We start from the raw sequence: 19,738 nt of genomic DNA, 5'->3' as shown, positions 1-19,738 counted from the left end.
GTTCTTTGCTGGGAAGTCCTGCACCAGTGTATAAAACCTTTACCATCCAAAGGCTTGATGTGTTTTACAGTCCTAAGGGAAAAATTTACTTTTCGTGCAGATTATTGTGTACGTTTACCCAGAAAAAGTTCATTTTCACCCAGGAAAAAAATGTATTTTTAACCAGTAAAAATCGGAATACCTCTTTCTTATCCTCATATGTAATGTCATGTCATTTCACTATACTGTAGTTACATTAAATGCACATCCTTGACTTCTTTCCACATCCAAGAGACAACACTCTGTGGGATCTATGAAATACAACTAATGCTATATAATAATTATATCTGAAACGTTACACAATAGATCAGTCTAATCTAAAAGCCGTAAATTCAACTAAATACCTAGGTATTACAATTACGAACAACTTAAATTGGAATTAACACATAGAAAATGTTGTGGGAAAGGCTAACCAAAGACTGTGTTTTATTGGCAGGGCACTTAGAAAATGTAACAGACCTACTAAGGAGACGGCCTACACTACGCTTGTCCGTCCTCTTTTAGAATACTGGTGCGCGGTGTGGGATCCTTACCAGATAGGACTGACGGAGTACATCGAAAAAGTTCAAAGAAAGGCAGCACATTTTGTATTATTGTGAAATATGGGAGAAAGTGTCACAGAAATGATACAGGATTTGGGCTGGACATCATTAAAAGAAAGGCGTTTTTCGTTGCGACAGAATCTTCTCACAAAACTCCAATCACCAACTTTCTCCTCCGAATGCGAAAATATTTTGTTGACACCGACCTACATAGGGAGGAATGATCACCACGATAAAATAATGGAAATCAGAGCTCGTACGGAAAGATATAGGTGTTCATTGTTTCTGCACGCTATTCAAGATTGGAATAATAGAGAATTGTGAAAGTGGTTCGATGAGCCCTATGTCAGGCACTTAAATGTGATTTGCAGAGTATCCATGTAGATGTAGATGTAGAAAACAGTGATAGTTAGCTGTTAAGATGACTATTATAAGATACAAAATTTTAAACGAGAAGTTTAAAGGAACTAATACACCAATAACACCTATAATTCTAAAGCGTATACACTATTAAAATTACGTATGTACAAAAAGCATGAGATAAATCTTTTAGTGCCATTTGTTTTGTTGTGGAATAAAAATAATCTTGTCTCCTCACAAAATATTAGTCATTTTTTGTCATGTACCTTAATTTCTTTTTCAGACAGTAATTCCAAGAACCTTCCACATCATATATTTGCTATTACTGTATTTGAAGATTACTTATATTGGACAGACTGGGAAACAAAGTCAGTTGAACGTGCTCATAAATATTTTGGAAATGATACAAAGACATTAAAAACACTAATACATCGACCAATGGACATTCATGTTTTTCATCCATTCAGACAGCAACCTTGTAAGTAAAATTGTTTTACTTTCCTTATTAACTATAAAAGTTAACCTGAAAATTAATTGAATTGTGAAAAAATATAAGATGCTGTTGTGTATTTGAACTGAATGAAAAACATTACAACTTTGTTGGTATTTTTTATTTGTATTCAGAATAGACACTGTGTAAAAGCTTCTTATAGGAGACTGAAGCAAAAACAAAAAAGAAAATGACAAAAAGATCTGTTATTTCATCAGAGTCCTAATTTTCTGCCATCTGATTATCGCCCGTTTGTAAAATTTGCCATTAAACATCCAACATGCAGCTTTATCTAGAACAAGCAATTCAAATAGTTTGTTGTTAGGCTCCCTCAAAGATAAACTTCAGTTTACCAATATCCTTCCCATTAATTGTGACCATCTTTAGTCTCTTATGCATTTCAGTTCATGTAAATGTTTTATTTTGTATCATTTTGTAGAGTTTCTTTGCAGGAACTATTTGGTTCTCTTTTGTCTTTGTTCACAAGACCCTAAATATATTTAGCTTTTATGGTCATTTTACCTAAAGATGCGTGTTCCACCATGTAAAACTTTTGTAATGCCAAAATGCCTCTGTTGCAAAGCATTTTACACTGAAAAACAGTTTTCCATTTTGTAGGTTTTTATATTTTGTAGGTGCTTGTAAAAGCCACACAAATAAATGTTCATATCACTGGTGTTAATTGACTTAAAGAGACATTATACGGATTGAAGCACGGTGGCCACTGCTGGACAGTACTCTCTCTCTACTGTAGGATTGCAAAAACCTAGATTTCAAATATTTTAATAGTACCTGTTTATGTGGATGACATACTAATATTCAGTAACAATCCACAAGAGAAAGATATCTTCAAAAACAGACCAAGAGAAAAATTCTAATACAAAGATAATGGTGAAGCTACTAACTGTTTGGGTATCCCAGTTAATAGGAACTGCAAAGAAGGTTGTCCATAGGCTTGACACACTATCTAGAGCAGATTCTCAACAGATTCAATATGAAAGACTGTAACCCAATATCTATGTCACTGGACAGTAACCAAATGATCCCTCATAATATGAGTACAAGAACAGAACAAGGGCAAGAAGGTATGAAGAATATATCCTGTCATGAAGCAATCAGAAGTTTAATGAATTCTCAGTTAGGAACCAGGTTGAAGCTAGCTATCTCAATAGGATTGCAATATGCTTTTAGTAACTTCCACAATAAAACTCTGTCATGAAATCTCACAAAAAATCCAAAGAGATTCTGCTTGCTTGTAAAGAACACCAGTGGTAAGACACAATCAATACCTTCACTGCGCAATACCAAAGGTAATATTACTGATGATAGTGCCACTAAAGTAGATTTGTTAAACACAGTTCTCTGGAATTCCTTAACAAAAGAAGATGCAGTAAATATTGCAGAATTCAAATCTAGAACAGCTGCCAACATCAGTAATTTAGAAATGGTACCTTGCTGTAGCAAAGCAACTTAAATCACTTAATAGAAGCAAGTATTTCAGTCCAGATGGTATACATAGTGATCATAGACAGTTGCTCACTCAGTGAAAGATTCACACCAAAAGACTGAAAAGTTATGTAGGTCACACCAGCACACAAGGAAATAGGAGTAATTCAATGAATTACAGACCCATATCACTGATACTGATTTGCAGTTGGTTTTTGGAACATGTACTGTGTTCCAACATAAAGAACCAACTCGAAGGTAGTGGTCTGTCGACACAGTGTCAGCACAGATTCAGAAAATATCGCTTTTGTGAAACACGAGTAGCTCTTTCTTCACACAAAGTAATAAGTGCTATCAGCATGGGATCTCAAATTGATTCCATATATCTAAATTTCCAGACGGCTTTTGACATTATTCCTCACAAGAGACGCAATGATTTTCCATTGACTGCTGCATACTGTGACCTTTCTGACAGGAAATTGTGATTTCCTGTCAGAAAGGTCGTGGTACACAGTAGTCAATGGAAAATCATTGAGTAAAACACAAGTGATATCTGGCAATTCCAAATGAAGTGTTGTAGGTCCTCAGCTGTTCCTTATCTGTATACGATTTGGGGGACAATCTGAGAAGCTCTCTTAGACCGTCTGCAGTTGATGCTGTCATTTATCCTCTAGTAAAGTCAACAGAACATCAAAACCAATTGCAAAATGATACTTGCTGGCTGCGAATAGTGGCAATTGTCTCTGAATAAGGAAAAGTGTGAGATCATCCACATGAGTTCGAAAAGAAATCTTGTAAATTCCTGTTACATGATAAATCACACAAATTTACAGGCTCTCAATTCAACTAAATACTTATGAATTACAATTACAAACAACTTGGAGAGATCATATAGGTAATGTTGTGTGAAGGACAAACCTAAGACTGCATTTAATTGGCAGAATACGTAGAAGTTGCAATAGTTCTATTTAAGAGACTGCCTACACTACTCTCCTCCATCCTCTTCTAGACTGTTGCTGTGTAGTATGCGATCCTTAGCAGACAGGATTGATGGAGGACATAAGAAAAGTTCAAAGGAGGCCAGCTTGTTTTGTGTTATTGCAAAATAGGGAAAAAAGTGTCGTGGATACAACAAGCGAACTGTGCTGGTAATCATTAAAACAGAGGCATTTTTCATTGCAGCAAGATCTTTTCACAGTGTTTCAGTCACCAGCTTTATTGACTGAATGCAAAAATCTGTTATTGCACCCAAAATATACACTTGGAGAAATGATCATCATAATAAAATAATAGAAATCAGAGCTCGTACAGAAAGATTTAAGTGTTCAGTTTTCCAGTGCAGAGTTAGAGAGTGGAACGATAGAGAAATATTCTGAAAGTGGTTCGAGGAACCCTAATCCTGGCACTTATGTGTGAATTGCATGGTAGGCATGTATATCAATGAATATAATCAATTTTTGAACATATGGTGTAATTCAATAAACAAAAAATATCTACTTATCAAACAGCAACAGCGGAAAATAAAAGGTTAAGTTAATGTGCAAGCTTTTGAAGCCAGTGGCTCCTTTTTCTGGCAGAAGGGTTGAAGGGGCAGGAAGACTGACGAAGTAAAAGGACTTACAAGGTTTAGGAAATGGGGAGGGTTCAGAAAAGTCACCCACAATGTCGGGTCGGAGGGGGGGGGGGGGGGGGGGAGACTTACTGTACTGGATGAGAAGGAAAGACTAATTATTGGGAACTGTGCCAGATAAGACGTGGAAACCTGAGAGCTTAGGTGTGGAAGGTAGGATAATAAGCAAGACAGGGATTACTGACAAAACATGGTGCAAAAGTTAATAAGAGGAAAAAGTTAAGTGCATTGTATGTGGTAGAGGTGGAGGTCGATGAAAAATAGACAGGTCAGAAAATAAAGGATATAGAAAACTAAAAGGATCCAAAGAAATGAATTATTATCTACAAACATATTAAAATTTTAGTTTAAAGTTTTGATTAGTTCATGTATAAAATTGTGTATGTTAGATAATCTATAGATGTTGCCTTCAGATAAATATTATTAATTTTATTTTGAAATATTGCAGTAGAACATAATCCATGTGAAGACAATGGTGGATGCAGCACCCTTTGTTTATTGACGCCAAATGGAGGTCGTCGCTGTTCTTGCCCTGAGCATTTTGTCCTTGCAGAGGATGGATATAGTTGCATTGCCAATTGCACATCAGCTCAGTTTGTATGTGCTACAACATACAAGTGTATTCCATTTTGGTGGCGATGTGACACACAGGTGTGTTAAATATTTGAGTATGTGTGGCTTTTGTCTCTACGGAAAACCATGTCATCACATAGTCACTTTAGTAATTCGTAAAATTAGTGTAATAGTTACCCCTACACACCTCAAAATCTATTAGAAAAAGAAAATAACAATTTCAGCCATAACTAAGAACTCAGCATACCTGTTATGTGGAGAATCATTGTCTGAATGACTGAGTGATCCCCAGTACTGCTAAGGATTTCTTCTTGGTAAGAGAACTAAAATAGAGTTGTGTATTTCCGATTTTGTAAAAAAATTTCTTTGCCTGAATTTGAAATTTGTTTGTAGCTATATGCACCTTGGTTTTTTGGCTTACTTGCTTAAATCTAACACAGCAAATCTACATGCCACAATATAAAATTAAATGAAATCAGTCCTAATTTTAGCTGTCTATTTGTTGTTGCTTATGTCTGTTGTTTGTTTCACAGAATCTGGATGCATTCAACTGATGCTGCAAATTCAGGATAATGAGACTGAAGTCATATTTTAATGGTGGTGTCTTCTTAGATCATGTTGACTGCTTCAGACACGATAAAGCACACAAATTTTCAGTAACTACCTACATCCAAAACATAAGCCACCTACTTTTGATAAATGACCTCCAGCCACTTCACATTATTATAAAGGGGGAAGAAATTAGATCTGATAGAGGAACTTGCAATATATGTACCTAATAATTCTTGTAAAGGGAAAACAGTAAATGAAACAGTCAGTTTCTGCAGCAGTCATTTCTTCAGCAATTTTAAGGACCTTTCTGTGTAAACAAAAATCTACATCAGTAAAAAAACCCTGACTTCAAATATTGTTAAATACATTTTTCTATTGATCATAAATGGGTGTTTCTAGGAGAACGCCAAAAAAGACCTAACTCACACTGTCAGATATCACATCTTTGATAACCATAGTTTAGGAAAGTGTGTGTCTTTGGGGCAAAATATAAAACAGTGCTGTGTGGAAAGTGTGGATATATGTAAAACAAGACATGTTTGCAAAAAACAAGTTGTAATACTTAAGTCTGCAAAAGTGATGGATGTTATACAAAAGAGTTTGTGTCATGCTATCACATCGCATCACAAGATGAAAAACGATCCATTGCTACAACACCAGATACTGCTACCGCATGATTTGTGGTGACAGATGCTTTTTCTGATGTCTTTTACAGACATTGCTGCAAAATGTGACTTCATTTTTGTGATACTGAATATGCAACATGAGATGAATTTACCCTGCAGTTGTTAAACAAAGAAGAGGCACCAGCAATAGCAAACAGATTACTACTTTAAGTATTGTTACGGAAGATCAAACAGTGGAAAGTCCACATTGGGGTACCAACAATATTATGAAAAGAATAGTACTGCTCACCACAAAGGCTCTTCATCCTTTTCATAATATTGTTAAGGATAGGAAAGGTTTTATTTTATTTTGTGCTGTTAGACTGTAGCAAATAAGGTGCTGGATGAGGGCAAAAATCCGAAATCCATAGAGCTATGCCCTTACAAACTATAAGAATATTTGCATTAATAATTTCATATGACTGGTTTCAGCCATAAACATATAACTACATTTTCATCGAAGGCACAGACAAACAGGAATCAGTATGGCTCATGCAGTTTCTAATTTGTTACAATTCTGCAACTCTTTACAGTATATCACAGTCTTGTAATTCTATATGTGTACTAATGTATATTAATTTAACATAGGCATATAGAGTAATACACAGTATGCTGGCTTGCAAGTCCCAACACATTTCATGTAAGGCTTATTAGGCAAGGAGAGAAACATACAGACTTACAAATTAGGAGGCTCAGCCAACAGTTACAAATGTATCAGTGACATAAGGTAAACATATTTGATTGGAGGAGTGCACTTACCAGCACACAATATTATGGTGTGTAAGGATGTTACACAAAAGTGGTATAAAGAAACTGCATTTTATGTCACAGAAAAATTCAGAAATTTTCATATTCTTTATGTTAATACTGTATTTTAAGATAAAGCTATCTGAAACTGTGGTTCTCTAAAATTTCTTCTTTGCAGGATGACTGTGGTGACAGCTCTGATGAACCCAAAGGCTGCCCAAAGTTTTCATGTCGTCCAGGGCAGTACCAGTGTGCCAATTCTCGCTGTATTCATCCATCATATTTGTGCAATGGTGAAGATGACTGTGGTGACAGCTCAGATGAAAAAGATTGCAATAATGTAAGTTACAAAACTTGTTGACATCTATTTCCCTTCATGAACTACTTACGGATGTATTTACACCTTACAAAATAGTCATTTTCTGTTACATGTAAAAATCTGTTTTTGTTGAACGTTAAAGCCTGGAGTAACAAATAGAACTGCAAACTATTTCAGGCATAATGTAAAGTGAAACAGGCTGAATAACGGCCAGTTTAAAAACTTATGTTGCTCTGCGTTTTAATGCAGAATGTGTGTGTGTGTGTGTGTGTGTGTGTGTGTCAGTCAGTGAGAGAGAAACAGAGGAGGAGGAGGGGGGGGGGAGTTGATCACAGAGGTGTGGAATTTAAGCCTCACTTCCATTTGATTTATGAAAATCTCCTCACTTATTAATTCATTTCATTTTTAGTTTTTTCATGTGTCTAAATTTGTGAAGTGTATTTCAGTAATATATATACTTTGTATTTATTTGGTATTGATCTCATTTTATTGTTTTTTGCTCTATACCTTTTAAAAGTTAGTTAATTTAAAAGGGGAACTATGTTAATTATAAACTAAAGTTGTTTTCACTTACTGTGACTGTGAGATTTGTTTTCTTCCAGTACACATGCTTAAGCACCCAGTTCAAATGTAAAGGCAATGAAACTGTCAGCGATCACTGCATTCCACTCACAAGAAAATGTGATGACTATCCTGATTGTCTAGCTGGTGAAGATGAACAGAACTGCCCCCCAAAAACATGTCCACATAACCAGGTAATCATAACTCAGTTGGCTCAAACTGCTTGCTGAAGAGTACATCAAATCATGTTGAAACTATGTTCATAATTAATCAGTAGTGTTGCTGATACAGGAAGTTTGCAACATTCAATATCTGTTTCATATGAAAATATTTCTGTAATACAAAATTACTTTTCAGTTTCTCTGCAGCAATTTAAAATGCATCCCATCAGTCTGGGTCTGTGATGGAGATGATGACTGTGGTGACAACTCAGACGAAAAAGTTAATTGCAAGGATAGAGTATGTCCTAGCAACCATTTCAGGTGACATAAATTGTTTAATGACAACAAACCTATTATCTATAAATGTTGTTATGATTTCCGAGTTAATAAAACATAGAACCTACTTTGCACAGGTGCAATTCAGGACGCTGCATACCAAATACGTGGCGCTGTGATGGAGATACGGACTGCTCTTCAGGAGAAGATGAACCAGAATCATGTTTGACACATTTCTCAAGAAGCTGTGACCCAACTTACTTTAAATGCACAAGTGGGACGTAAGTATCGTGGCACCATTTAAGTACAAAATGTACTAAAGTACATTTAGCAGATTCCTTTCATCCAAATGGAAAAGTTCCTAATTTTTTTGAAATTATTGATCACTTTCAAGGTAAAATCCAGCAGTTGCAGTTTGCAACCAATAATTGAATGTTATAGAATTGCATTGATAATATAAGTTAACACATTAAGAACTGGTTATTTTTGTTCTAATGTACTGCAGTGGCGGGGAATTGCACGTTGTTTGATTTCAATGCAGTCTGCACGATGTAACCGTCTTGCAGGTCATCTGTCTCTTTTCGGTACAGTCATTTGACTATACAAAATGGTATTTTTTTGGCTGAGTAGAAATGGCATAAGAACATACCTGACAGATTGCAGCATAGTTGCAAGCACTAATGGCTGCTGGCAAAAGTAGTAGTCATCTACAGAGCTGTGACAACACTTGACCAGTTGCCGCAGATGTGGTTTCCAAATATTACTTTATTGGTTAAGGCAGCTGGCATGCTCAGTCCTCTGCAGCTTTCAGGGATTGACTTATGCCATCTTAACTATAACTGTTTTGTTTTTGCTTGCAACCATAAACAAATTTATATTTCATCAACTTTGCATCATTTGTACTTTAAACTTTCAGTGTTTGAACATATCCACATTATGAAACAATAATTTTTAATGCATGCATAAGAGTAACACATCTTATAAACTGTAATCATGATGTAATTGTAAACCGCATGTAAAAATAATTGTCACAATCCATCACATTAGTGGTCATAACAATACATGCTTTTTATCACATGCACAAAAATACATCTGTTTCTGCAGTGTCTGTTTGTTGACCTGTTCCTTTGTTATAAAATTTAGTATAGTTGCTATACATATAGCAATGCATCGAGGCACAGAGACAGTCTGCAGATATTATCACTGAATCTTTTGGTTTGATTTGTTGAGAAGACCTTATCCTTTGCAGCTACTATTGTTTCCTATAATGTATTTGGCTTAGAGCCTATATACAAACAAAATTTGCTTGTACTTTTTTAATGTATGGTATTGTGTAAAACATTTCTCTCTGTGAAGCAGAACCATACAAAATTTGCAAATATATCTCGTTTCACTTCTTTCCCGACAGGCAGCAGAAATTGTACAGGCACTGATAGGAAATTTCTTTTTTCCGTTGTTTGAAATGGACACTGGTTCATGGTGCATCATGTCACCTGACAGCCTTCCAGCTGGATCTTTAAGTTGTGCTCTCCCTGTTGCACTAGGGGATGGGCTGGTGGGCTGGGCATATCTCTCTCTGGGTCCAGAGAGCCTTCATTATCATCATCAGTTATCCCATATATTGCCTCCAAAAGGAGAAACTACATATACTCTTTTTTCTCTGGTTTCAAGGACTTGTAAATTCTAAACAGATTGAAAAGTTCATAGGTTATTATTTTTTTGTCCATTTCATTGTTCCCTTTAGTTTTTCCCTTTTTATTTTCTGTATTTGGGACAGAAGTATCATGAATTGTTGATATAATTCTGACCTCCTGCTTGTCTTTCCATATGAGGAGAAGGATGTCACCTTTTCTACAGAAAAGTGTGTCACTTTGATGCTTTGGCTTTCAGAGTTTGTGATAAACCTTTGTTCACCCTGATAGTACCACAAAATTTTGGGTTTGTTTTGCAGTAGTAACTCTGCAGTAGAGGAACAGCTGTAATAATTATCATGATAGATATGGTGCGACATACCAAGATAAGGGCCAATAACTGTATGAAAACAGATTCTTCCTATTTCTACCCTTCATTGGTATAAATCTCCATATTGCAGATATAGTCTGTTCCCTCTTGCACGCTATAGTAACAACTAACTCATAAATCATAATCTTTGTTGGGTTGTATGTTCAAAACCTCAGGCATCCTCTCCAAGGAATCATCCCTATGTCCAAAGACAACTGTTGTTTTGGTTTGTAAAGTATCCCGAATTTACTGAGGAAATAATCCAATGCAGGTTGAACTTTGAAGAATGTCAGAATCTCCAGATTTATTCAAAATTTCCAGATCTGTTCAAACCCATTGCAATTCATAATATGTGAAAATTTTGGGTAGCTATTGGATGATCTGTTGACCAATAATATTTCCATATATATGATGTCTGTTCTTTTGGACATGTCTGAAAGAACTGACACCACATAGTATGTAGGATCAAGTGATCACTTCAATTATAGAATTGCGTTGATAATATAAGTTAACACATTAAGATCTGGTTATTTTTGTTCTAATGTACTGCAATGGCCGGGAATTGCATGTTGTTTGATTTCCACACTCAAACTCTTATGAAAATCAGTGAAACGCCATGAGTAATGAGGATCAGGACAAGGGGCACTACATCAGTAGTATGTGGATAGACTGAGAATTTGAGTCTGACGGGAGGCTCGCTAGGGTAGTCCATGCAGTTGCAATGGCCAGATGGCTACGGTGTCCGAATGGTGTAGTGATCAGTGTATCTGCCTTGTAAGCAGGAGACCCAGTTTGAAATCTCAGTCCAGCACAAATTTTCAACTTTCCCCATTGATTTAAATCAATACCCACTGGCAGTTAATGACAGTAATTCATTTGCTACTTGAATAATCTTTCCATCTATCGTTTCTTTCTTGTTCTACTAGAAAAATTAACGAATTATTTACAGACGAATGGAAAAACTGGTAGAAGCCGACCTCGGGGAAGATCGGTTAGGATTCTGTAGAAATGTTGGAAAGAGTCGAGGGGCATGAAAGGGAAGCAGTGTTAGGGAAAGGAGTGAGACAGGGTTGCAGCCTATCCCCAATGTTATTCAATCTGTATATTGAGCAAGCAGTAAAGGAAACAAAAGAAAAATTCAGAGTAGGAATTAAAATCCATGGAGAAGAAATAAAAACTTTGAGGTTCGCCGATGACATTGTAATTCTGTCAGAGACAGCAAAGGATCTGGAAGAGCAGCTGAATGGAATGGACAGCGTCTTGAAAGGAGGATATAAGGTGAACATCAACAAAAGCAAATGAGGATAATGGAATATAGTCAAATTAAATCAGATGATGCTGAGGGAATTAGATTAGGAAATGAAATGCTTAAAGTAGTAAATGAGTTTTGCTATTTGGGGAGCAAAATAACTGATGATGGCCGAAGTAGAGAGGATATAAAATGTAGACTGGCAATGGCAAGGAAAGGGTTTCTGAAGAAGAGAAATTTGTTAACATCGAGTATAGATTTAAGTGTCAGGAAGTCGTTTCTGAAAGTATTTGCATGGAGTATGGAAGTGAAACGTGGACGAAAAATAGTTTAGACAAGAAGAGAATAGAAGCTTTCGAAATGTGGTGCTACAGAAGAATGCTGAAGATTAGATGGGTAGATCACATAACTAACGAGGAGGTATTGAATGGAACTGGGGAGAAGAGAAATTTGTGGCACAACTTGACTAGAACAAGGGATCGCTTGGTAGGACGTATTCTGAGGCATCAAGGGATCACCAGTTTAGTATTGGAGGGCAGCTTTGAGGGTAAAAATTGTAGAGGGAGACCAAGAGGTGATTACACTAAACAGACTCAGAAGGATCTAGGTTGCAGTAAGTACTGGGAGATGAAGAAGCTTGCACAGGATAGTGTAGCATGGAGAGCTGCATCAAACCAGTCTCTGGACTGAAGACCACAACAACAACAGAAAAATTAGGTCAAGGAATTTCTTCATATCTCTTTGTGTAACAGATTGTGTATCACTTTCCGTACGTAATCCCTCTTCAACAAGTCTTGTCAGATAGTAATTTTATTTTACTGGGATTTCTGATTTAATGGTGTTATATAGACACTGTTTTTTACTTTAGGTATCTTACCCTGGTTTGCTTCTTTTATTATTCAACTTTTACCTTTTATACAGCTGCACTCTCAAAGATGACATTTACTGCGTGTTTGTGCCTTGGTCTAGATGAGTAACATATTTTCCAAGGTAGTTTACAATCATTGTAACTTCTTTGACAGTAGTGAGTTAAAGCATGATAATGGCCTCATAAGCTGAAAACTGATTAACTGAATAAATTGATCCATTAGAATGTACACAATATAGTGCTTTTTATGTATAATTATGTTTTTCTAGCAAGAAACAACAAGAGAATGCACTTGCACTTCTGACAGAATTTGAGCTAGTCACCAGCAGCAGTTTTTTGGTCCACGTGTTCTTCCAACATCACTTTACAGGTGCTGTTTACAAAGATTTTATTCAGGACAATCTTTCATATTACTGCAGGATGTACCCCTGCAAATAAGAGGGAGCATATCATTTATGCATGATGAGAGTTAAACATTTCAGTCGTGTTGTTCAACATGTACTAGATGATTTATAGTTGCCATGGCAGATGGGTATTTAGTCATGTAACTGGGTGAAGACATGTCAGCCCACTTTGGTCAAGTATTTTATGTAGTTTATAATAGCCATGAAAGTTTGAAAGAAAATGCTAGTTCAATACAGTGATGCAAGGTGATCACTTAAGTAAATTAGTTACCTCTTGGACAGTCCTGGCTACTCTGTAGTACCAGTGCATGCTAGAGAATATGAAGAAAATCAGCAGTATCAAAATCTGAAAGGTGCCTATAAAATCATCTCTGTACTAATAGCAGGTCATTGATATCCTCCCTTCCTGACCATGGCGTAACATCAGTGCAAAATTGTATGTTGACAGAATCATTGTAACAGTACCATCAACTACAAAAGATGTTCTTCACTCACCATATACATCGTTTCCCATTAATACCAGCACAGAATCAGGTTTGTTGGCAGTTCAGTCTTGAGTGTTTAGCAACTTACCAAGCAGAATGATGCTGTGTGCTTGGTAGACAAACCGAATCCTCTGCGTACACATTACTGAGAAATCCAAGCATATAAATGTCCAGTGTTGCATGAGAACCAAATTCTCATTACAAAGTGTCTTCAGAATGCATGGTGTCATTGCGTATATATCACTGCAAGTTAAAGTATTGCCTTCAGCTATAACACAGTGGCAAATTCAGAATTTTTTCAACTCTATTTTCCTCTTCCTAGACTCGTTCCTGAAACCCATATTTCAGAAGGATAATGTCTGTCCTTATGCAAGATTAGTATTGTTTTAATGCATTGAATGTGGTTATTTGTTACCTTATTCTGAAAAATCTATAAAGTATCAACCAGCAAACATGTTCTTGACCAGATGATATGGTAACTTAAGCCATCATCCAACTTTAAGTAACTAGATCAGCAGGAGGATTATTCCATAATTACCTCTCTAAATCTTCACATTAAACTGAACATATGATATTACAGTGCTTTGTATGCTATGGTGTCCTGTCTGTGTAACGAGTTTCATTCTGTTTTATATTGGTACACAATTCTTTTGCATGTGAACCTAAAGCCCCCTAGGCAGGAAACATATATGCATTATTGGCGGACATGAGCGAAAGCTAGGAATTGATACGATTCATAATGTCACATACATTTATTTAAGAACTAACCTCTCTTGTCATCTCCCATTCCTATTTGATTATATCTGTAAAACTTCCAGTTGTCACTGTCATGTGGTCCACGTTAGATGGTCATTCCAGTTTAAAGTGGACTTTTATTCCATTCATTCCAGTGGTAGAGTGGTATGCTAGAAATGGTGACACTATATAGAAGGCCTCAGCACTCATAACTTGCTGTAGTATCTGTTCACTCATCAGTTGTAAACATCAGACAGCAGTATCATCCAAAAGATTTATCATCCAAATTGACATCATATTGTACAGTACTAAAAGCAGATCACAAATCCTCTGTTGTTCAAAACAGTATAATTTGTTTTCTCATGAAAGAAGGTGTCAAGCCTTATGAGTTTCTGGTTAGATTGCAGGCAAGGTTTATGTGTGCTAATATCTCAATCACCTGAGAGTTTGAACGAGCAAAAAAATAAGCAAAAAAATATTGCTGTGATCATGAAACTCTTGAAAATAAAGCTCACAAACCTTGTCCATGGTCTAGTGTCACTAATGACAACTTCATTTGTGTTCACAGCATTGTGGAAAATTTCTCTTTTTTAACTGTTGTCTAGATCTCATTAGTGGTGGGTTTAGGTGTTTGGAGTGCTCACAGGAATCTCTTAAGACTCTTTCTACTTATAAAATAAGAATAACATAGAAGCTCCATGGTTCTTCTGTGCACTTTCACTAAAACTTCCATGGATTACCCGACATATACTTGTCATTGCCGTTCAACTGCCACGTCTAGATTCCTCTCACGACTGAATTTCAAACATGCACACACAAACAAGTGACGCGCAGTATGTAGGATTCTGTCATCCCACACTCACCTGTAAAATATCATGTGTTCGAGATGGTAGAAGGCTGAGTGGTTCTAGAATTTATGCGGAAATTCACGAAACACTACAGCTTGTCATTGCTCCTTCCTGTGACTTCAGACCGCTACTTTTTATCAGTTTCAGTTATTAGTGTTCCATGTGCATGGGAGATCTTTATCTCTTAAGAGACATGACTTCAACAGATGTTCTGGCAGTTCCATGCATGGCTACTCATAGACAGTTGCTGAATTCAAGTGGAAGAGCATGTCATAATTTTCCTGATTACGAGTATGTGCCGTTGTTTACACACCTTTTTGTAACCACTTGCTGGATCTCGCAGTGTAGGATGCCACACGAGATCCATTGGATTTGGATGGTCATGATATCTTCATAGCAAACAAATTTCGCAATGTAGTGTATCAGACTACACGTTCTACAGCGGATTTTGATCATTTAAATAGGTATAATCTTTATCATTTTCTCTGAAGAAAAAATAAATATTTCATTAATAACTACAGATATCTGGAAAATTCTTTTCAATCTCCAGCTTATTTTGTGTACTGAAGTCTGTTATCAAATGTTAGTTTGAATTCAGTACATTACTGTACTTCGCATCGTTAAGGCTTCATGTGAAGTTTTTGGTTTAGATTTTTTCATGCATTTGTTGCCTGAGGGCCTTGAATATAGCAATTGTAACATGTCTGGACTCAATGCAAACTGAATTCCAGCACGAAGTTATAATTATTGACGTTATTTAGCAGTATTGTCAGTGTGGTAGGAGGGGGAGTTGGGGGGTGGGGGACTGAATAATATTTCCCTATGACTTAAATCCAATACTGTTTTTGTGAAGAACACATTTTTAAAAATAGTCCACTTCTATTGATACAAATTATTTTTTTCTTTGCAGTTGTATTCCTGGACGATGGCGCTGTGACTACGATAATGACTGTGGAGACAATTCTGATGAGAGGGACTGCAAACCACGAAACTGCAGTGAATCAGAATTTCAATGTCACAATGGCCGATGCATACGTGGCAGTCAGCGATGTGATGGGGAGTTCCACTGTGAAGACCATAGTGATGAAGTTGACTGCAATAACACTTGCAGTAGTGTTGAATTCCAGTGTGCAAATCCTCACTACTGCATCTACATGTAAGCAAAATAACAGTTGATTTAAATAGTTAAACATGAAGCTCAGCCATAGAGAAAGTTGTACTTAAATAGTTAAAAGTTACTAAAATCTGATGGGAAGGTGAGAGGAGGAGAATAGGGAAATGACAGTGGGAAAAACAATTTAAGTATGGTATAGTAACATCCACAAATTATTACCTACAGATGCTTTCAACAGCTTGTTAGTAACAGAAGAGTGGTTCAAAAAATTCACCATTCTTCTCTTCTTCTTAGTATCTCTTAGCACAAAAATCACATCTTTTTGTGATTTGAATACATATTCCATCAACAGTCTCACAGTATATGGTACCTTCTTCTGCAGGTCCTTCAAATTTAAGATGTGCTTTTATCCTATTTTGTTGTGGTATTGTAATAATTGTAAATGCAGGGTGACAATTCTCCTGGAAAACCAGGAATTCTGGGAATTGCATTTTACCTGGAAAAATCAGGGAAATCTCAGTGAAATCCACAGTTTCACAAAATCCCAGGGACTTCTGTGTTTTTAACCAAGTATTGTAATTGAATTTTATTGAATTTCATAAATTACAAATTTTAAAATACTTAATATCTCAAAATGTGTTAATTATTTGAATATTATTCCACATAAATTATTGATTTTGAAAACTGTGGTTAAATAACTACATATGGCTGGTGCAAAGCTCAGCTGAGAGGAAAGAAAAGTCATTATTGTAGTATGCTGCCCCCACCCACCAACCCCTGCTCGCCATTAATTTATCAGGAGCTTCTTGACACCATCTGTCTCCTCATGCCTGTATTTCTCAAGGATTTTTTCCCCATAAGTTTGAGTACCCACCCTGAAATTCACTTTTTTCCCATACATTTGTTATAACTTGTCTGCATACATGCTCTGTACCAAAGAATTCCTTAAAAGCTTCAGAATGACGGCATTGTTTTAATATTTCTGCTACATGTGGTTCACCATCTGCTTGTGCCCTTTCTGTAGGACAGTAAATTTGAGATTAGAACAGTGGTGAAAATTATTGACTATCTACACTATTCCAGTTAATTGATGATGGGAAATGAAAATTTTTCATTTTGTTTTTGAAACCTGACAAGAAAAAAATAATACTGTAAAGCTTTTGAATGTGGCACTGCATCTGTTCAGGAAGTCATAGAATGAAACGAAGGAGGAATAACTCTCCCATTTACAGTAAGAGAGATGAGATTATATCTTGTCTTCGTTTTTACTCTCTGTTGGTACTTCTGTGGTGAACCATTATGAACAGGTGTAATAGTTGTGTAATGTATTTGTTTGTTTTTACCATTCACTCCATTCAACATAATTTTTTCATAAAAATTGTAGTATTGTTTCTGCTCAGGTTATCATATAGCCTTCTAAATTCCCTTATAAAAAATATTTTATATAATAAAGCAAGATGAAATAGTGCAAATTAAACTTTCTATAAATAAAGGAATACTTAAAAATGTAATTACAACCAAGTATGTACAAATGTAGAAATTATATGTGGAATAGAAACAGTTCTGTATGAAAAGATAAATCTTTAATCATCAGCAGGAAGACTTGAGCCAGAGATGTCGTTCTTTGCAGTCTTCTAACTCATTCTGCATCATAACATATTTCTTTCTAACACATATATAGATCAGAATAGTAAAAGTATGGAAACTTGAACACAGATGTAATTAGAAAGGAATCTGCAAGGCTGCCACTTTGGTTTTGTGTGCGTGCGTGCGTGTGTGTGTGTGTGTGTGTGTGTGTGTGTGTGTGTGTGTGTGTGTGTTTTGTGTAAGTTAGTTCTGAAGGAGGACATTGTCCAAAATCTCACCATTGTTTCCAATCTTGTTTATGTGCTTGTGGACTGCTCAGTGTCTCAGTTATATGATGAGTGGTTACTTTTACTCCTTCCATTATTTGTATTACATGAAGGATGTTTTTGAACCATAAATCTCATAATTTATGTTGTAAAACCTTAGTAAAAGTAAGTCAGCTGTTGTCTTCAGTGCTTTATTACTCTTTGTGGACTATCATATTAATATGTAATTGTATTCTTTGCTTGTTAGTGAATGGAAATGTGATGGTGATGCTGACTGTAGTGATGCATCAGATGAAATGAATTGTAGTGACACCTGTCCACCATGGCAGTTCACCTGCCACAATAAACAGTGCATTAACCTGAGGTGGCGTTGTGATGGTGACGATGACTGTGGTGATAGTTCTGATGAATCCAAGACCCTTTGTGCAAATGTTCCATGCCCTCCAGGAAGACACAGGTCAGTATGTCAGGCAGAGAAGTAGCTGGTGTATTTAGCCGCATATTACATGTACAAATTGTTAAGAGCACATACCTGTTATATTAAATGATTCCACTGATGTAAACTGTCTTTTTTTTTTTTTTTTTTTTTTTTTTTTTTTTTTTTTTTTTTTTTTTTTGTGTAGTGGGCTATTACGTGCAGTTGTAAGAAAGAAATAGTCACAATAACCTACTCAAGTTGTATCATTTAAAATGTACATAATCAACATTATAACCAATTAAAATGCTCAGTCCACCTTTATTAAATTGCATAACTGTAGCAATGCAAGTTTTATTAATGTGGTTATCTCTGTTACTTATCAGGTGCAAAAATCATGTCTGCATTCCTGCAACAAGTGTTTGTGATGGTCATGATAATTGTGGTGACAATTCTGATGAAGATATTGAAATATGTAAGTGAGAAATCACTCATTTTTATCTGTAATGCTACCCATAAGCAGTAACTTGAATGAACTATTTCCCTGCAATAATAGCTTACATGTTATGATCTGGTGTTTAGTTTATTAAACACACCATGAATATACAGAGCTGCTTTCTGCTGATGTCACCTCCAAATAAAATGTTGAATTTTGTTAAATGCAGACAACTTTTAAGGGAAAATAATAGGTATGACAGGAAAATACAGCAGCTTGTGGTATCATTCCTCACATTTCATAATTTGTACAACATAGCATTAGGAAATGGAAATAAAGTCTCCTAAGTTGTTTGGTATAAGTTAAGAAGGTGAAGGAACATATTGTGTGTTGGCTCCTGTCTCTGGTTCTTTGGCTGATGTTTGCTCGATGAATTTTCTGGGTTTCTCTAGCATGAGTGGCTGGTGCTGTCAAAGCTTCACCCTCCATTGCTCGTGGCACACTGGAATTGAGCCCACGGTCAGAGGTTAAACGTACCTGTCACGCCAAGGCCTGAGTGCTTTTCACTGGTCATTGCTGATATGGTTTCCCCATTGCTACCTGCAATGGTCGTTCACGGCATGGTGGGAATTCAGGGTCCATTTATCTGACACTTTCCTCTTTCTTGTCAAGTTTGTGGATTTCATTGGCTTTCCTGAACAAGTGGGAATTTTAGCTATTCACGACACCAAGAGGTTCCTTGTCAGTGAATCTTACTTCTTGTTTCGTCTCACATGGCGCATGCTCCACGATGACCGATTTCTCCATCCGTCCCATCTGCATTGACTTTTCCGCAGGGTATTCATATTTCCTACACTGCAAGTGGGTTTCTTTCATTTTTTGCCAGTCTGAGAAACTTTTTGATCTTACTGGTTGGTTTGTAAATAATCTTTAAACAATATTTGCACCATATACAGCCCATTCTGTGCA

General features: G+C 36.2%; 1 protein-coding gene across 1 annotated transcript in view; it reads left to right on the top strand.

Annotated features, from left to right (window-relative positions):
* Positions 1-19,738, top strand: part of LOC126195380 (low-density lipoprotein receptor-related protein 1) — an 818,691-nt gene that overhangs the window by 722,429 nt on the left and 76,524 nt on the right. Inside the window, exons 53-61 of the mRNA XM_049933960.1 lie at positions 1,225-1,419; positions 4,956-5,158; positions 7,223-7,384; positions 7,966-8,118; positions 8,282-8,406; positions 8,499-8,642; positions 15,862-16,107; positions 18,166-18,375; positions 18,720-18,808. Of these exons, the coding sequence (XP_049789917.1) occupies positions 1,225-1,419; positions 4,956-5,158; positions 7,223-7,384; positions 7,966-8,118; positions 8,282-8,406; positions 8,499-8,642; positions 15,862-16,107; positions 18,166-18,375; positions 18,720-18,808 (1,527 nt within the window). The remainder of the gene's footprint in view (positions 1-1,224; positions 1,420-4,955; positions 5,159-7,222; positions 7,385-7,965; positions 8,119-8,281; positions 8,407-8,498; positions 8,643-15,861; positions 16,108-18,165; positions 18,376-18,719; positions 18,809-19,738) is intronic.

The sequence above is a fragment of the Schistocerca nitens genome, chromosome 7 (genome assembly GCF_023898315.1).
Source record: "Schistocerca nitens isolate TAMUIC-IGC-003100 chromosome 7, iqSchNite1.1, whole genome shotgun sequence".
NCBI lineage: Eukaryota > Metazoa > Arthropoda > Insecta > Orthoptera > Acrididae > Schistocerca > Schistocerca nitens.
The sequence above is the reverse complement of the archived record's forward strand: the minus strand, read 5'-3'. Positions and strand labels throughout refer to the sequence as shown.